The sequence below is a fragment of the Aspergillus novofumigatus genome (genome assembly GCF_002847465.1).
Source record: "Aspergillus novofumigatus IBT 16806 chromosome Unknown P174scaffold_1, whole genome shotgun sequence".
Lineage (NCBI taxonomy): Eukaryota > Fungi > Ascomycota > Eurotiomycetes > Eurotiales > Aspergillaceae > Aspergillus > Aspergillus novofumigatus.
The window spans coordinates 859817-873828 of NW_020194274.1; the positions used below are offsets into that span (position 1 = coordinate 859817).

The 14012-nt window shown below is 51.5% G+C and overlaps 7 protein-coding genes across 7 annotated transcripts; 4 read left to right on the forward strand and 3 right to left on the reverse strand.

The window, feature by feature from the left end:
• Positions 1-7: 7 nt before the first annotated feature.
• P174DRAFT_363074 (F-box domain protein) lies at positions 8-2191 on the forward strand (the record flags this gene model as incomplete). The annotated part of the gene is made up of 1 exon (XM_024821896.1): positions 8-2191. One exon carries the CDS (start codon positions 8-10, stop codon positions 2189-2191), a length of 2184 nt encoding a protein of 727 aa, XP_024686796.1.
• An 828-nt stretch (positions 2192-3019) lies between these two features.
• P174DRAFT_455954 (Efg1 domain-containing protein) lies at positions 3020-4033 on the reverse strand (the record flags this gene model as incomplete). The annotated part of the gene is made up of 1 exon (XM_024829380.1): positions 3020-4033. One exon carries the CDS (start codon positions 4031-4033, stop codon positions 3020-3022), a length of 1014 nt encoding a protein of 337 aa, XP_024686797.1.
• A 248-nt stretch (positions 4034-4281) lies between these two features.
• On the forward strand, positions 4282-7726 carry P174DRAFT_381524 (uncharacterized protein). Its single transcript, XM_024823081.1, has 4 exons — positions 4282-5023; positions 5110-6102; positions 6155-6247; positions 6298-7726. Exons 1-4 carry the CDS (start codon positions 4477-4479, stop codon positions 7572-7574), a joined length of 2910 nt encoding a protein of 969 aa, XP_024686798.1. The 5' UTR covers positions 4282-4476; the 3' UTR covers positions 7575-7726.
• Positions 7727-7943: 217 nt separating this feature from the next.
• P174DRAFT_499911 (tRNA 2'-phosphotransferase) lies at positions 7944-9503 on the forward strand. The gene is made up of 4 exons (XM_024830938.1): positions 7944-7965; positions 8029-8078; positions 8194-8458; positions 8520-9503. Exons 3-4 carry the CDS (start codon positions 8312-8314, stop codon positions 9444-9446), a joined length of 1074 nt encoding a protein of 357 aa, XP_024686799.1. The 5' UTR covers positions 7944-7965; positions 8029-8078; positions 8194-8311; the 3' UTR covers positions 9447-9503.
• A 156-nt stretch (positions 9504-9659) lies between these two features.
• Positions 9660-11226, forward strand: P174DRAFT_398830 (intradiol ring-cleavage dioxygenase). Its single transcript, XM_024823851.1, has 4 exons — positions 9660-10315; positions 10389-10750; positions 10827-10894; positions 10949-11226. Exons 1-4 carry the CDS (start codon positions 10068-10070, stop codon positions 11132-11134), a joined length of 864 nt encoding a protein of 287 aa, XP_024686800.1. The 5' UTR covers positions 9660-10067; the 3' UTR covers positions 11135-11226.
• Positions 11227-11415: 189 nt separating this feature from the next.
• On the reverse strand, positions 11416-12271 carry P174DRAFT_415963 (alpha/beta fold hydrolase; the record flags this gene model as incomplete). The annotated part of the gene is made up of 3 exons (XM_024824455.1): positions 11416-11577; positions 11613-11776; positions 11839-12271. The coding sequence occupies 3 exons, from the start codon at positions 12269-12271 to the stop codon at positions 11416-11418; spliced, it is 759 nt and encodes a 252-aa protein (XP_024686801.1).
• A 677-nt stretch (positions 12272-12948) lies between these two features.
• P174DRAFT_415964 (uncharacterized protein) lies at positions 12949-13740 on the reverse strand (the record flags this gene model as incomplete). Its single annotated transcript, XM_024824456.1, has 1 exon — positions 12949-13740. The coding sequence occupies one exon, from the start codon at positions 13738-13740 to the stop codon at positions 12949-12951; it is 792 nt and encodes a 263-aa protein (XP_024686802.1).
• Positions 13741-14012: the final 272 nt, after the last annotated feature.

Consider the following 14012-nt stretch of genomic DNA (forward strand, 5'->3'; position numbering starts at 1 on the left):
TGCCAGTATGGCCGCCGCATTTCCCAACGAGTTTGAGCCTTCACCTGGAGCAGTCTCTCCGGCAAGTCCGACCTCATCGACAGGCCAAATACCCATAGAGCAACCCCAGAAGCTCAAAGGGAGACACAAGCTGTTACAAAGTCTCCAGCGGATGTCGTCCAGCCCGAGTCTCACCAGACGCGGCAGATCCCATTCTACCGGCTACCGTCGGGATGGGAAAGCTTCTTTATCCTGTGTCTCGCTCAGCCAGTCAGCATATAATCCGTGCCTCGGAAATGGAAGCTCATCACAACTATATGGAGGATTGAATGTCCGTCCTGCAACCCCGGGCTCGCCGGGTGAGCACACCGATGGAAATGCCCGTATCCGCTTAGTTGGGACCGATTCGCCGAATGGCTCCAATCCGAAGACCATTCCCTTGCCGACCGAGTTGAGACCGGCATCCCGTGGGTCACCACTGGAATTTGCACCGGTAGAAGAGATTGTGGCTGCGGAGCAGCCTACGTCTGAGCCGAAGGTCGTTTTCGACTTTTGGGGCCGCATGCCCGACGAGATCAAAATGGACATCTTCCGCTATCTGACCCCAAAGGAGCTCGTACGTTGTTCTGCTGTTTCGCGAGCCTGGCACAAGATGTGTTATGATGGCCAGCTGTGGACGTGTGTCGATGCCGCAGACTACTACCGCGAAATTTCCAGCGACAGCCTCGTGAAACTTATGACCTCTGGCGGTCCTTTCGTTCGAGACCTCAACCTCCGAGGCTGTATCCAACTTCGAGAAAAGTGGGCTACTGAGGGCGAGCGTATTACGGATCTTTGTCGGAACGTTGTCAACTTCTCTCTTGAAGGGTGCCGCATTGACAAAACTTCTATGCACTGTTTCCTGTTACGGAACCCTCGTCTTCAATACATCAATGTCTCTGGATTATCAACTGTGACCAACTCCGCCATGAAGATTATCGCTCAGAAATGCCCGCATCTAGAGATTCTCAATATCTCGTGGTGCACTGGAGTCAACACGACCGGCTTGAGAAAAGTTATCCAGGCTTGCCCGAGATTGAAAGATTTGCGGGCTAGCGAAATCAGTGGTTTCCACGACGAAGAATTTGCCCTTGAATTGTTCAGGAGGAACACCTTGGAAAGGTTAATCATAAGCCGTACCGATCTGACCGACGACAGCCTCAAGGTTCTCATGCATGGTATTGACCCGGAAATTGATGTGCTTACGGACCTGCCAATCGTCCCACCCCGGGGTCTCAAACATCTGGACGTGCACCAGTGCCCAGATCTGACTGATGTCGGAGTAAAAAGTCTGGCGCACAATGTTCCCGAGCTCGAAGGCCTCCAGCTATCTCAATGCCCCCAGTTGAGCGACGATTCCGTCATCGATGTCATCCGCACGACTCCTTTGTTAACTCATCTTGAACTTGAAGACTTGGAGCAGCTCACCAACAACACCCTAGTTGAACTTGCCAAGTGTCCGTGTGCCGAACGTCTTGAACACCTCAATATCAGCTATTGCGAAAGCCTAGGTGACGTTGGAATGCTCCAGGTGATGAAGAGCTGCCCCAACATTCGGTCTGTGGAGATGGATAATACTCGAATCTCTGATCTTACTTTGATGGAGGCCAGTTTTCGCGTCCGTAAGCGAGGCTATTCTGAGAATCTTCCCAAGGTTGGCTTGCGCCTGGTAGTTTTTGATTGTGCCAATGTCACTTGGGCGGGGGTGAAGGAGGTTCTTTCAAGCAACGCATACATACCACGCTCTCGCAAGCCTAGTTCGGCGGTCACGGTGGTGACACGCGAGCTTGATGACGGCGACTTACCAACAACAGCCATGATGAGTACTTCCTCGATTACTCCGCCACCGCCGCCCCCGGTGTTTCCTAACGAGATCATCCAACTCAAATGCTTCTATGGCTGGCAAATGACCGTCGATGAGCATAACAAGCGAGTCTTGCGCGGGGATCTCGCTGCCGCGAGTAGGTTAGACCGCAAATGGGCCGATTATATGATGGCGACGGAAGAAGCTGGTGTTGGTGGAGCCGGTGCACGACGCAGACGGCGCCGAGCTCGCGAGGCCGAACGACTCTACAACGCCGACGATGATGAAGATGCATATGGCATTGGTGGTATTTCGGCTCTTGGAGGAAGACGCAGAAGAGCGCAGAGCGGAGGTTGCACTGTCATGTGAAAGCATCCAGGGATTGGAAGTGCTTTGCTACATCAGTCTCTCTTTCGATATCTACTGCATTCGCGGGCGTTTTGTGGTTGCATGGGATGAGCAGGCTCTTTTCATTCCATTCATTCACTGGATGAATACTTGAAATTCTAGGAACTTCAAAACCTGCTACCACCTCCTCTGGGATAGGAGGTCGGGACACAGGCAGTTTCAATGCTGGTCATGCTGGAGGGCTGCCGCCGTGTCCCTATCCGTATCGGCTGCTTCTATGAGGTGCGAAGTGACCTGTTTCAACAATTCGATGCATGTCAGGATGCACTCGAGCGATTTTCTCAAGTCGAGCCTGAAAGTCTAGGCCGTGCCTCGGTCTACTTGATTGGTACCTTTTCTTCACAGTTACTTGTTTGTTTTCTTTGACCCGGTGCAATGGTTCGGAGTTCATGGTCTATATTTGAGCCCGTATCTATGTCTATGTCTTGCAGTTACTTAGAGAGGAAATGGTGAAAATGGATTTTATTCGGTCGAGTCTTCATACAAGTGTGCTATGACTCAAAAATCATTATCGGCTGGTGCAGGAAGAGGGTTCTCTTCTAAAGTATCTTCAGGGACTTAGGTCTTAGAGTGAGCAAAACAATGTCAAGAAGGACTACATAAAAAATTCCAGTCCCAACTGAGGAGTCTTCATGATTTGGGTATCAAATAGAAGATATACAGGATAGTGACAACAACGACATGAACGCTTTCCTGACAGGATGAATGGAAGAGCCGAATACAGACGCTAACCGACTTGAAAACAGACCGCTCGATGAGCAGGCCGCAGATGCAATGCGAATTGATGAATCACTCCTCGAAGAAACCACCGTCACTCTCATTATCATCATCATTGAGCTCATTAGCACTCCAGTATGCGCCCTCCATTGCCGCGGACCGGTTGGGTTTCCTGTCTTGCTTGCCCTCTGCTTTTCTCGACTTTCCACTAGCCTTGTCGGAGACCTTTTCCTTACTGGGCTTGTTGCGTGCAGGTTGATCCTCATCCGCGCTTTTCTTCGACTTCTTCTGCTCGGACACTTGTGAACTCTTCTCGCCTTCACCATCGTCCAATTTCCCTTCACGGAGGAGATCCAGTGTCCCATCTTCCATGCACTTCTCAACGACACGCCACATGGGCGGTCTCTCACCCGTCGTGTCATATATAAGTTTGCTGACAACTTCTGCTTCAGGCTCATTCGGCTTCTCCGATTGTGTAGTGGACTCCTTCTTTTTCTTCTTCTGCTCTGCGTAGAGCGCGACATATTTCTGCGTAAGCGGGTAGTAGATTGTGTAGTTGTGATTCACCTGCGCGGCGTGGATCTTCCCTGCGAGAGCAGCTATTTTCTCTTTCTTGGCTGCTGGGTCGAGATCGGAATTGGAGATTTCCTGTTCGCGGCGGAGGAGACGCTTGAGGTCTTTTGAGGCCGCTTTTCGGTCTGCGATCGTCCATATTAGCTCCAGATCATCATCGAATTGTAGTCGGATTCTCATACCGAGGAATCGAACAAAATGATACTTCTTGATCATCTGGGACCGATGGCGTCTCGCCAACTCGTCCTCGAGATCCTTCTCGTACCCCGCGAGCGCACGCTCCTGGACAATGCGCGCATCGGCTGGCAGGTCGACCCTGTTGAGCAGACGCTTGACATCTCGGATGCGCTTCTTCAACTCATTCACGGAGGGGTGGTTGTGTTCGTGTTTGGGAGGGTGGATCTTCTTCTTCTTTGCTGGTTGAGAGTCTTCCGAGCCTTCGTGGTATTTTCGTTTACTGGTCGTCGTGGAATCAAAAGGAGACCGCTTCTCCCTCGAGTATTCTCTGGGCATCTTGTCACTAAAAAACGGTTGCAATGCCGTTCAGTGGTTCGCTGCTGATCACAAATGAAGATAATGGCCCCCCCAAAAAAAGAAATACAAGCGATAAAAAATAAGCGGATCAACAGTCGGCCCGAGGAGTTCCCCAGGATAACAGCTACGACCAATCAGAGCGGGACCGGTTGTAATGACGCGCTTAGCGATTCAAGAGAGCACGGGAGGAATTACCCTGTTGATTATTCAATGCGAGTTGGGAAACACTGGGATTGCGCCCTCGTATCGCCAACCTTGACTTCTAAAGAGTTCTACTTGCTACTATGCGTCCGGACTCTCGATTCGAGTCAGCTTAGCTTTGCAAGCTGAGCGTCGTTTCTTAGAATGGGCCAGGCTGCTTGACTAAGGTACTTACCTACTGTGAGCATCCCTCGACGGCTCAGACAATCCGCAAGGAAACAATGGAGACCGCCATTCGCTGGGCCCCGTCCTCCACCACAGCGGAACAGCGCTTTCTCTCCGTGGACGTGACAGGGAAAACCTTCCGACTCTGCAGAGTCACTGGATTCGATGGCAAGAATCTGGAACATGAAGTACTGTCGACGCACACAAAGGTGCCAGCCTTTCGCGCCTTCGATTGGTCTCCCGTGGACGAGTCCCTCGTCGCTGTCGGCCAATCCTCTGGTGACGCGACTGTCTTGCGTTTGAGCAGCGAGAATGCGGAGTCGATTTCATTCCCCATTCGCCATCAGCGGTATTGTAATGCTGTCTCGTTCAGCAGACACGGCCTACTGGCTGCTGGGCTGGATCGAGTCCGCAACGACTTTTGTTTGAACATTTGGGATGTCAATCAGCGTATGATCAACAAAGGTCCCAAGGGATATGTCGAGCCTCTCAGAAAATTGGCTAGCTCGGAGCCGATTACGAGTGTCAAATTCTTTAGAGACCAACCCGACATGCTTGTCACCGGGGTGAAGGGCCAATATGTGAGAATATATGATCTTCGAGGTAAGTATTTTGTCCGTCTTTTGCAGAGGCTCTGTACCCTGTTACTTTCCTTCTTTCGGCTGGAGTGTGCGACTAATTTCCTACAGAAGGTCCTGGCAATCCGTCTCTACAGTTTCCCACGCGATGCGTACACAATCTTGCGATCAACTCGCTTGATGAGAACTATATCGCATCCTGTTATCCAACGAACGACCCTACCATCTGCCTCTGGGACCGACGGGCCAGCTCCCGGTTTAATGTCACCGGGGCTGCGAATATGCTGGAGTCTGGACATCCGGGCCCAGCACTTGAATTCAAGAATGTCTTCGGACCCAAAACATCTCTCTGGAGTCTGCGATTCTCGAAGACCAAAAGAGGCTGTCTGGGTGCGCTTTCGAACACTGGCGGCTTCAAAACTTTTGACATCGTCAAAGAATACTTGCCAGAAGAGTACCGCATGTCCATGGAGGAGACCCTCGGGCAAGGGTCCTTCCATACCTATCCAGAACAGATCTATACGAAGTCGATCCGCGATGTCCTCAGCCCATTCAATCATCCGACCCGAGGCTGTGAGGAGTCAGATAGAGTCGTGGCGTTCGACTTTCTGAACCTGAGTACTTCCAGCGAGCCCACTGCCATAACGTTAGCTGGAAATGGTCGGGTCGGCCTGGCTACAGCACAGCCTCCGTCTCCGCCTGTGCGGCTATCCTCTCAAGGTGTTCTGATCCGTGGTATCTCGGAGAATCATCTCGATTTTACTGAGTTACGGCCCGCCTTCGGGAATCAGACGAAGATTTCAGAAGTAATTGAGAGCATTCGCGAGGCGAATCTGGCAGCTTTAGAAGAGAGGAAGCTGTCGCAAGGAGGCCGAGCTGCACGATCGGAGACCCGTGTCAAAGATCCTCTCTCCAGTCGTGAATCTCGAGAACGGAATTTATCACTGGGAACTCTGGGTCAACCTCTCACTGCAGAGGAAGCCTTGGCGTTATTGACCGTAAACAGACTACGGTGCAAGGAAGGCTACTTATTCGACGAAACGCGCAACAAGCGAATTTTAGCCGATGACCCTCAACTTCAGTGCCTCTGGGACTGGGTCGATCGTGAGTAATTTTTACGATAACATTGGTATAGATTCTCTGACAGGCAATACAGGCGCACGTTCGGACTCGTCTGATGAGTCAATGATCATAAATGGCATGGATTTCAATTACCTGGGGGTATGTGATATCTGGAACAATGATCTAGGTAGGGTATTTTCGTCTTTGCTGATTATGCGGTTTGCTAATTTCTTGCAGGTCAAAGTTATGACAGCCGGCACATCGGTCCAAGCGGCGACGAGTCTCCATCTATCAGCGAAAGTATTATCCAAATGGTGCGGGAGCAATTAAGATTGCCCGAATCAAAAGGATGTCAGACAGCTCGTCCGGAACATCGACGACTTTGTCTGCGTCTCTGCGGTGCGGCACAATCTCATCGCGAATTGGAGGAACTTGTCAAAAGGCTTTCTGCAGACAACCAGCATACTAAAGCAGCTGCATTGGCCGTCTTCCAGGACGAGGCTAAACTGGCGTACCAGGCGTTGCGCAGTCACACGCCCACCCAGGCGCATAAGCTGCTTGCCATGGCTATCGCAGGCGCGGCCAAAGGTGATACCGACTCAGATTGGGAAGAGACATGCGCGGAGATCGCCAAGGAGCTCACAGACCCCTACGCGCGAGCTATATTGGCGCTCGTGAGTAAGGGAGATTGGAAGTCCGTTATTCACGAGTCTACGCTTCCTTTGAGTTACCGGATCGAGGTAGCTCTACGTTGGCTTCCTGACGCGGAACTCTCCGGGTACTTGAAGGAAACCATTGCTGAAGTCATCCGACAAGGCGACATTGAAGGTATAGTCCTCACGGGTCTTGGCCATTCTGCCTTGGACCTTTTCCAATCTTATATCAACAAATTCAATGATGTTCAGACGCCGGTTCTAGCCATGAGCCACACAGTCCCACGCTTCGTCAGGACTGGTTGGGGCAGGGCTCGGTATGAAGCATGGCGCGAAACCTATCGCTGGCAGATGAACTCATGGAAACTCCAATTAGAGAGAGCGCGATTCGATGTCGGCTCGCGCAAGTTTGCCGTCACCTGGGACGGGCGCAAACTCATCGAGCCGCCCCGCCAACAAGTCAGCTTGACTTGTAACTACTGCACTCGACCTCTCACCCAACATGATGCATCCTCCCAATTTTCTCCTTCGGCTACAGGCGAAGTGGTGCATCAAACCGCTGGCAATCCCTTGGGTACAGCTGTTATGTCAGGAATGGTCTGCGCCAGGTGTGGACGGCCGATGCCCCGTTGTGGAGTTTGCACGCTCTGGATGGGCTCTCCAGATCCAATGTCCAGGGCGTGTATCGCCGCCGATGCTGGTCAGGAGCAGCGCAAATCCACAGAAGCCGACGTCATGCGCAGATTCGTCGTCTTCTGTATCAATTGCAATCATGGTTTCCATGCACATCACGCCAGAGAGTGGTTTGCAAAGCACAACGTTTGCCCCGTTGCAGAATGCAGCTGCGTTTGCGACCGGTAAGCGTGGCGTATACCCTCAGGAACTCGTTTCATATATTTGGTTTAGGACGAGGATGGTTTTAGAAGTTCATGAGGCATGGTGGGATAGTTTTCTGTTACTTTCGATACCCATTTATGGAGGCATGAGGTTATTAGGCATTTTCGCTAATCGACATCAACATTGTCCACTATATGTACTCTTTCCTCAAGAAACTTTCTATCATAAGCCTAACCTCTATAACTGGCCAAGTCTACGATTCACTGTATACCGAATTGGACGGAGTAGACTATTGCTATCTTAGCTCTTTCCTTCCTAGTCCGGGTGGGTCGGTGAGGGATATTATTGCCCGCCGATGATGTAAACAAAATTTCTCCGTTTATTGCACAGCTGGGATCGTCGAACTGTCATTAATGTATGTCCAAATCGAGCCAAATCCCTGTTCTCGCTAATACTAATCGCCGATGTTTTCCTACAGCTTGAGGCGCTCCTGTGGACTCGGTTTTCATAGCTTTCCCTAATCTCATGGTACGAGAACAACATTGCCCAGTCACGCTGCAGTCACATTGAGTCATCGCGTGAGCTCAGCCTCCGGATGAGTCTTCTATCGAGTCAGTTACTGACACTGCGAGCTCCTATACAGTAGAAAAGCAAGCACGATTAACCGACAATTCCGTTTCATCGCCATTCTTCTACGCCGAACCCAGAACCTCCGTTCACTGACGAGATACCCCTCCTCTCCGCTTGCCGAGTCCGTCACAATGTCGCAAAATCAACGCAGGGGTAGAGGAGGCAACCAGAGCCGTGAAGTGACTATTTCTAAAGCGTTAAGTCTGCTATTGCGCCATGCAGCAGAAAAGGAAGGGCTGAAAATGGATTCTCAAGGGTATGCCAACGTGGCGGACGTGGTATGCACGACAGACGGAACCATTCAATAGGGTATATGACTGATACACATATCTCGGACAGCTAGCATGGAAAAAAATCAAGTCTCTTAAGGTTACTCTTCCTGAAATCATTCACGCGGTTGCCTCATCCGACAAAAAGCGGTTTGCGCTGTTACACATCCCTTCGGCGAAGGCTTTAAGCGACACAACAACGACTGGGGAGCGCGAAGGGGAGACCCCCGTCTGCGAAACAGAACCGAGCTCGATGCCTACATCGCAGGTCCCGACCACCAGCGCGGGGCAGGAGAATGCAACGGCGACGGCACTCGCCGTGAACGATACAGACCCGTCTCATTTCCTGATCCGAGCGACGCAGGGGCACAGCATTAAGAGCGTGGACGCGGCCGCGTTCCTGGAGAGACTGACATTGGAAGACGAGGCGAGGTTACCGGACACTGTTGTGCACGGGACATACCATGCCGTTTGGTCGGCCATTCTCCAGTCCGGCGGGCTGCGGTGCATGGGACGGAACCAGGTTCATTTTGCAACTGGGCCTTCCCTGGAATCCGTGCTACCTACACATGTAGACGGGACGGCACACTCAGCTACGACACCCTCGGGCCTAAACGATGGGCGAGTAATCTCCGGGATGAGGCGAGATGCGCAGATTCTGATCTACATTGACATCAAGAAGGCAATGGCCGCGGGGTGTCCGTTCTGGCGCAGTGAGAACGGGGTCATCCTGAGTGAGGGCGTGGATGTAGGGGGGGTCAGGAGGCTGGAGATGGCACATCGCAAAAGATCATTCCCCTTGAATTCTTTGATGTTGTTGTGGAACGGAAATGTGGGCTCGGGAAGATTTGGGAACGTGGGCAAACGATCAAGGAATTGCCGTCGGAATTGCTTCAGAGAGGCAATCCCAAGGGTCCACAAGCAGGATCGGATGGGAGGAGAGGGGGTAAAAGAAATGGATGATCTCCATGACCCTGTGATGAACAAGTCTTACTGATATTTTGTCTGAGCGCATATGCTTAAATTTACATCTAGCTCTGAAGCTGTACACAGGACTCTGTCCAGTTATCTTTAATATTGATGCATAATGATAAGCAAAATCACCTGATGGTGCGGGGACGATGCTGGGACCTTACATAAGCGCGACTATCCGATATCCGACGGATTGCGGGGAAATCGGATCGTCGCCATGGTCCTCTACTCCCTATCCGAAAAAGTGTCATACGGCTTTGCATTGCAAATGACACGACGGAACAAAAGGCAGTTAGATTGATGACTTGATCTGCTTCCGATTGCAATGTCTATCAATCCTAGATGGCCAATCATTGTACTGCCCAATCAATTATGTTGGTGAGCCGGCGTTCAATAGCTGTTGACGGACTCTCATCAATTGCGGGGTCTTCTTGGGATCTGGGGCACATATTGCCGTCCGGAAAGCGAGTATTTCCAATCATACTCTGTTGATTTAGATTTTGTTGCAATATAAGCTGGATGGTAGTCCTCGCGACTGTTTCTTCCGTTGACTGTTATTGATTCTCATCCACGTCATCTCTTCCAACTCCGATACAGTATATACCCGACCTCTCTACCGCATACGATCCTTGAGGCACATACAGTCATGGCTACTCATCGATTTGACCCCAATTTCACCGACAATGTCATCAACGCGATGGGTCCCAAGACGAACCCGCGCTTCCGGAAGGTCATGGCCAGCCTGATCCGCCATGTGCATGACTTTGCGCGCGAGAACGAACTGACCGTCGACGAATGGATGGCCGGCGTCAAGCTGCTCAACTGGGCCGGCCAGATGAGCGATGACAAGCGCAACGAAGGCCAGCTCGTCTGCGACGTGATCGGGCTCGAGTCGTACGTGCCACCTATCCCCGCTTTACAGTCTCCGACACCAGTACTAATCGTATCGCTTGCTGTGCGTATACAGGCTCGTCGACGAAATCACCTTCAAGCTGGCTGAAGAGGCCGCCGATGCACCCACCGCAACCGCCATCCTGGGCCCGTTCTTCCGCGCCGACACCCCCTACCGCAACAACGGCGACAATATCGTCAAAGACGTGCCGGACGGCGAGATGGTATTCATGCACGGCCGGGTGGTTGGTTTCCAGACCAAGACGCCGCTCGTTGGCGCGACGGTGGAGGTGTGGCAGGCGTCTACCAATGGGCTGTATGAGCAGCAGGATCCGAACCAGGAAGAGTTCAACCTGCGCGGGAAGTTCAAGACGGATGCTGACGGGCGGTACTACTTTTACTGCCTGCGTCCGACGCCATATCCTGTTCCGAATGACGGTATGTATCTGACATCGTCGCCTGTCGCTATCGCTATAGAGGCTTTGCAGACGCGCTAATCTTGACTGCTGTACAGGTCCCGCAGGGAAGTTACTCGAGCTCATGGACCGACACCCCTATCGCCCTGCCCATATCCACATCATCGTGAGTATTCGCTTCTGTCGAGTAAAGAGGCAGCTTGGGCTAACTGCACTGCAGGCTACGCACGAAGGCTACAAGCCGCTCACCACGCAGATCTTCGACCGCCAGGACAAGTACCTAACCAACGACTCGGTGTTTGCCGTCAAGGACTCGCTGATCGTGGACTTTGTGCCGCGCAAGGATGACCCTCAAGCTGGACTTGAGCTTGAATACGATGTTAAGCTGGTAGCGGACCGGACGTAGGCCAGTGGAATGGACTGGAGTCTGACAATAGCTGGGATTTGTGTATATATATTTTGTGTTATTCCGTGATACCGTAATGCGATGATAGCTTCTCTTTTTGCTGGAGTCAGCTTTTGAGTCTTAATGTTGTCTTGATCTGGACTTGCCAAGATTGCCTTCTGGCTTGATGATCAACGGGTGCAATGATACAGCTGGAGTATTAAGAGCGATGAAACACTAAATATTTGTCTAAAGACAATTCGTTCAATATCTGCCCAGATACTATAACTTCATAAGGCACATCACACTCTCTCAATAAACCCCGCAATCATCCCACCCACCAGCTCCGGTGCCTCGATGCAGTGCCAATGGCCGACTTTGGGCAATACCTCCATCTTCTTCGTCTCACTCGACACCCGATCAAAGATATATTTGCACCCTTCCAACGACGCGGACTTATCCTCCTCACCCGCAATGAGCAGAAACGGCACAGTGATACACGAGTAGTCGATCGCGGGGCCTTGGCAATAGCCTGGCATAGCGTGGCGTAGCCCTTTGGGTTCTGGCCTAAGAGGAGCTCGCGAATGAATGCTTTGGCGAGCGGGGAGGCTTGCGAGCCTGTAGCGGCGTTGGGGACGGTGTCGGCCATCGCTTCCATGCCGGCTATTTTGGGTTAGCTCACACGTAATACATTTCGATGATGAGTTTGGGCCTAAGCAACGTACCCTTGAGCACGGTATCGCTCCTCCGGTGCATCGTGGATGCTAGGGTCTCCGAGGGATGGGTGGGACCCACGGCTACTACAGCCCTGATACGATCGCTGCACTGCGCACCCAAGAGCGTCACGACCAGTCCGCCCATCGAGTGGCCGACGACGACGGCCTTGGGGATGTGTAGAGCATCCAGCACCGCAATGACATCCGAGGCAATGGTAGAAATGGTGATGGCCTGGCTGGTGTACGGGGAGCGGGCAGAACCATACGTGTCGAGAGTGATGCAGCGGTGCTTAGGAGTCAGATGGTGGAGAATAGGAAAGTAGTAATTTTGGGAGGAGCCAAGGCCGTGTATGAAGACAATGGTCGCACCGTCTTTGGGAGCTCCGTTGGGATGGGAATCAGCATAGTGGATTGAGTGCCCACATACTTCGAGGCACGGCATCTTTTCGATTCGATGAATGGAAGTAAAAGGTGCCAGTACAAAATGCGAGGAAAGACGAGAAGGAGAATGCAATAGCGTTCGAATTTACTGTGTATGCGAAGAAATAGATAGCAATGAGGTATCTCCAAGAAGCTCTCAAACAAACCGAGTCGACACGCTAAATGTTTTATTCCGCATTGACGTCAACCCATTCTTCGGCTTCGTTCTCCTATCTTATCGATAATGCGCTCCGATATAGTGTCGTGTCTTCAGCACAGCGAGGCGGCTGTCCAAGTGGTCATTCCTATTGTTACCGCATAATCTCTGTTCGTGCAAGCTGCCTTCATAATTCTCGTTCAGAATAATGGATTCCGTTGGAATGCCTGCTAGCATGGCGGGGTTCAGCCGCCGCCCAGCTTATCACCGCCCGACCCGACAGGAGGGGCCATCACGATCCGATCAGTGCGGGCCTGGCCGTTTCAGACCGTCCGTCGGGTCGGATCAAACGGCTGTCTTCGGTGTTGAGCTGCGCGAGTCTGCGAGGTTGCAGAATTATTGTCAGTGACTGTCAACAATGGTTCCAATGCAGTCTGTCCCTCAAGAATGAACTTGTGCGAGGGTGTGTGCCATTGAATCCACCAAAATTAGACATTTTTCCCAATCACATATTGAATGTCCAGTATTCGTATAGTCAAAAGTCAAGATAGGTTTCCAACGGATACAGTATCGAGTCGAATCAATTCCTGTTCAAATTCCTCGTCGCTGGCGAATTCATGGCCAAACTCTTCAAGAAGTATCGCCGTGTCATCTTGGAATGATTCTCCTATCGTTAACGCAGGTTTGCATGGCTCTTTCGTCGCCTGGTCTATTTCCCCCGGCCTGCCTGTCGTATCTTGTGCAGTAGCCATTGTTTCCACTTCTTTGATGACGTCTTCGTCGTAGAAAATCGAGCATTCGGAGAATTCGTCATCGTCGCCCTGTGTCCGACCAACATGACCCTTGCCATCATCGCTTACTGTATGCTTATCTGGCTCTGATACCCCGGCAGCCGTCTGATCGTCGACGATAGCGACATCTAAATCCGAGAGCAGGCTCTCGTCAAGCTCGGTTGCGATGCTCCCCTGGCTGTGGCTGTCCGGCTCTGTATCCTCACAAGTCTCACTCTCAGTATCCGGTTTCGCTGCAGGCCTCTTGAGAAATTTGGAAAGCAATGGCTGACTGGAAGGAATGGGGAGAGCATGAGGATCAGGGAGACCGAGTCGTCTTCGTGCTTCGCGTTCTTTGGCTTCCTTTTCGGCTTTTTTCTTCTTACTGGATTGCCGTTTCTTCTCCCTCTCTCTAAGCTTCTTAGCTCGTGCTTCGCGTTCTTCTTCGCGTTCGATGCGTTCGATCTGTGAAGCTGTAAATTGGAATCGTTTGTTGCTGCGTTGATACCGGCGGCGCACTGTCTTGGATTTTTCCAGAATAATGCGCCGCGGCCGATCGGGCATGGTAGAGGGATGACAGGTAGTTCAGGTATAATTTTTCCTGATCGAGATGTAGCGGTGCATTTGAAGATCGTGTCTTGTAAGCTTCTTTCGGTTATCGTTGATGGCAATACATTGTTCTGATAACGCGGAGAGCTACTGTTAACATCCTTGTTTGGCGGCGATATGTTGTCCCGGCCAGAAGATCAACAAGCGTTTCCCATTCCCCACGGCTGCTACTAGTACCACTTAAGTTTACAAAGTGCTCAATTCATCTAGAGAGACAACTTCTTTGA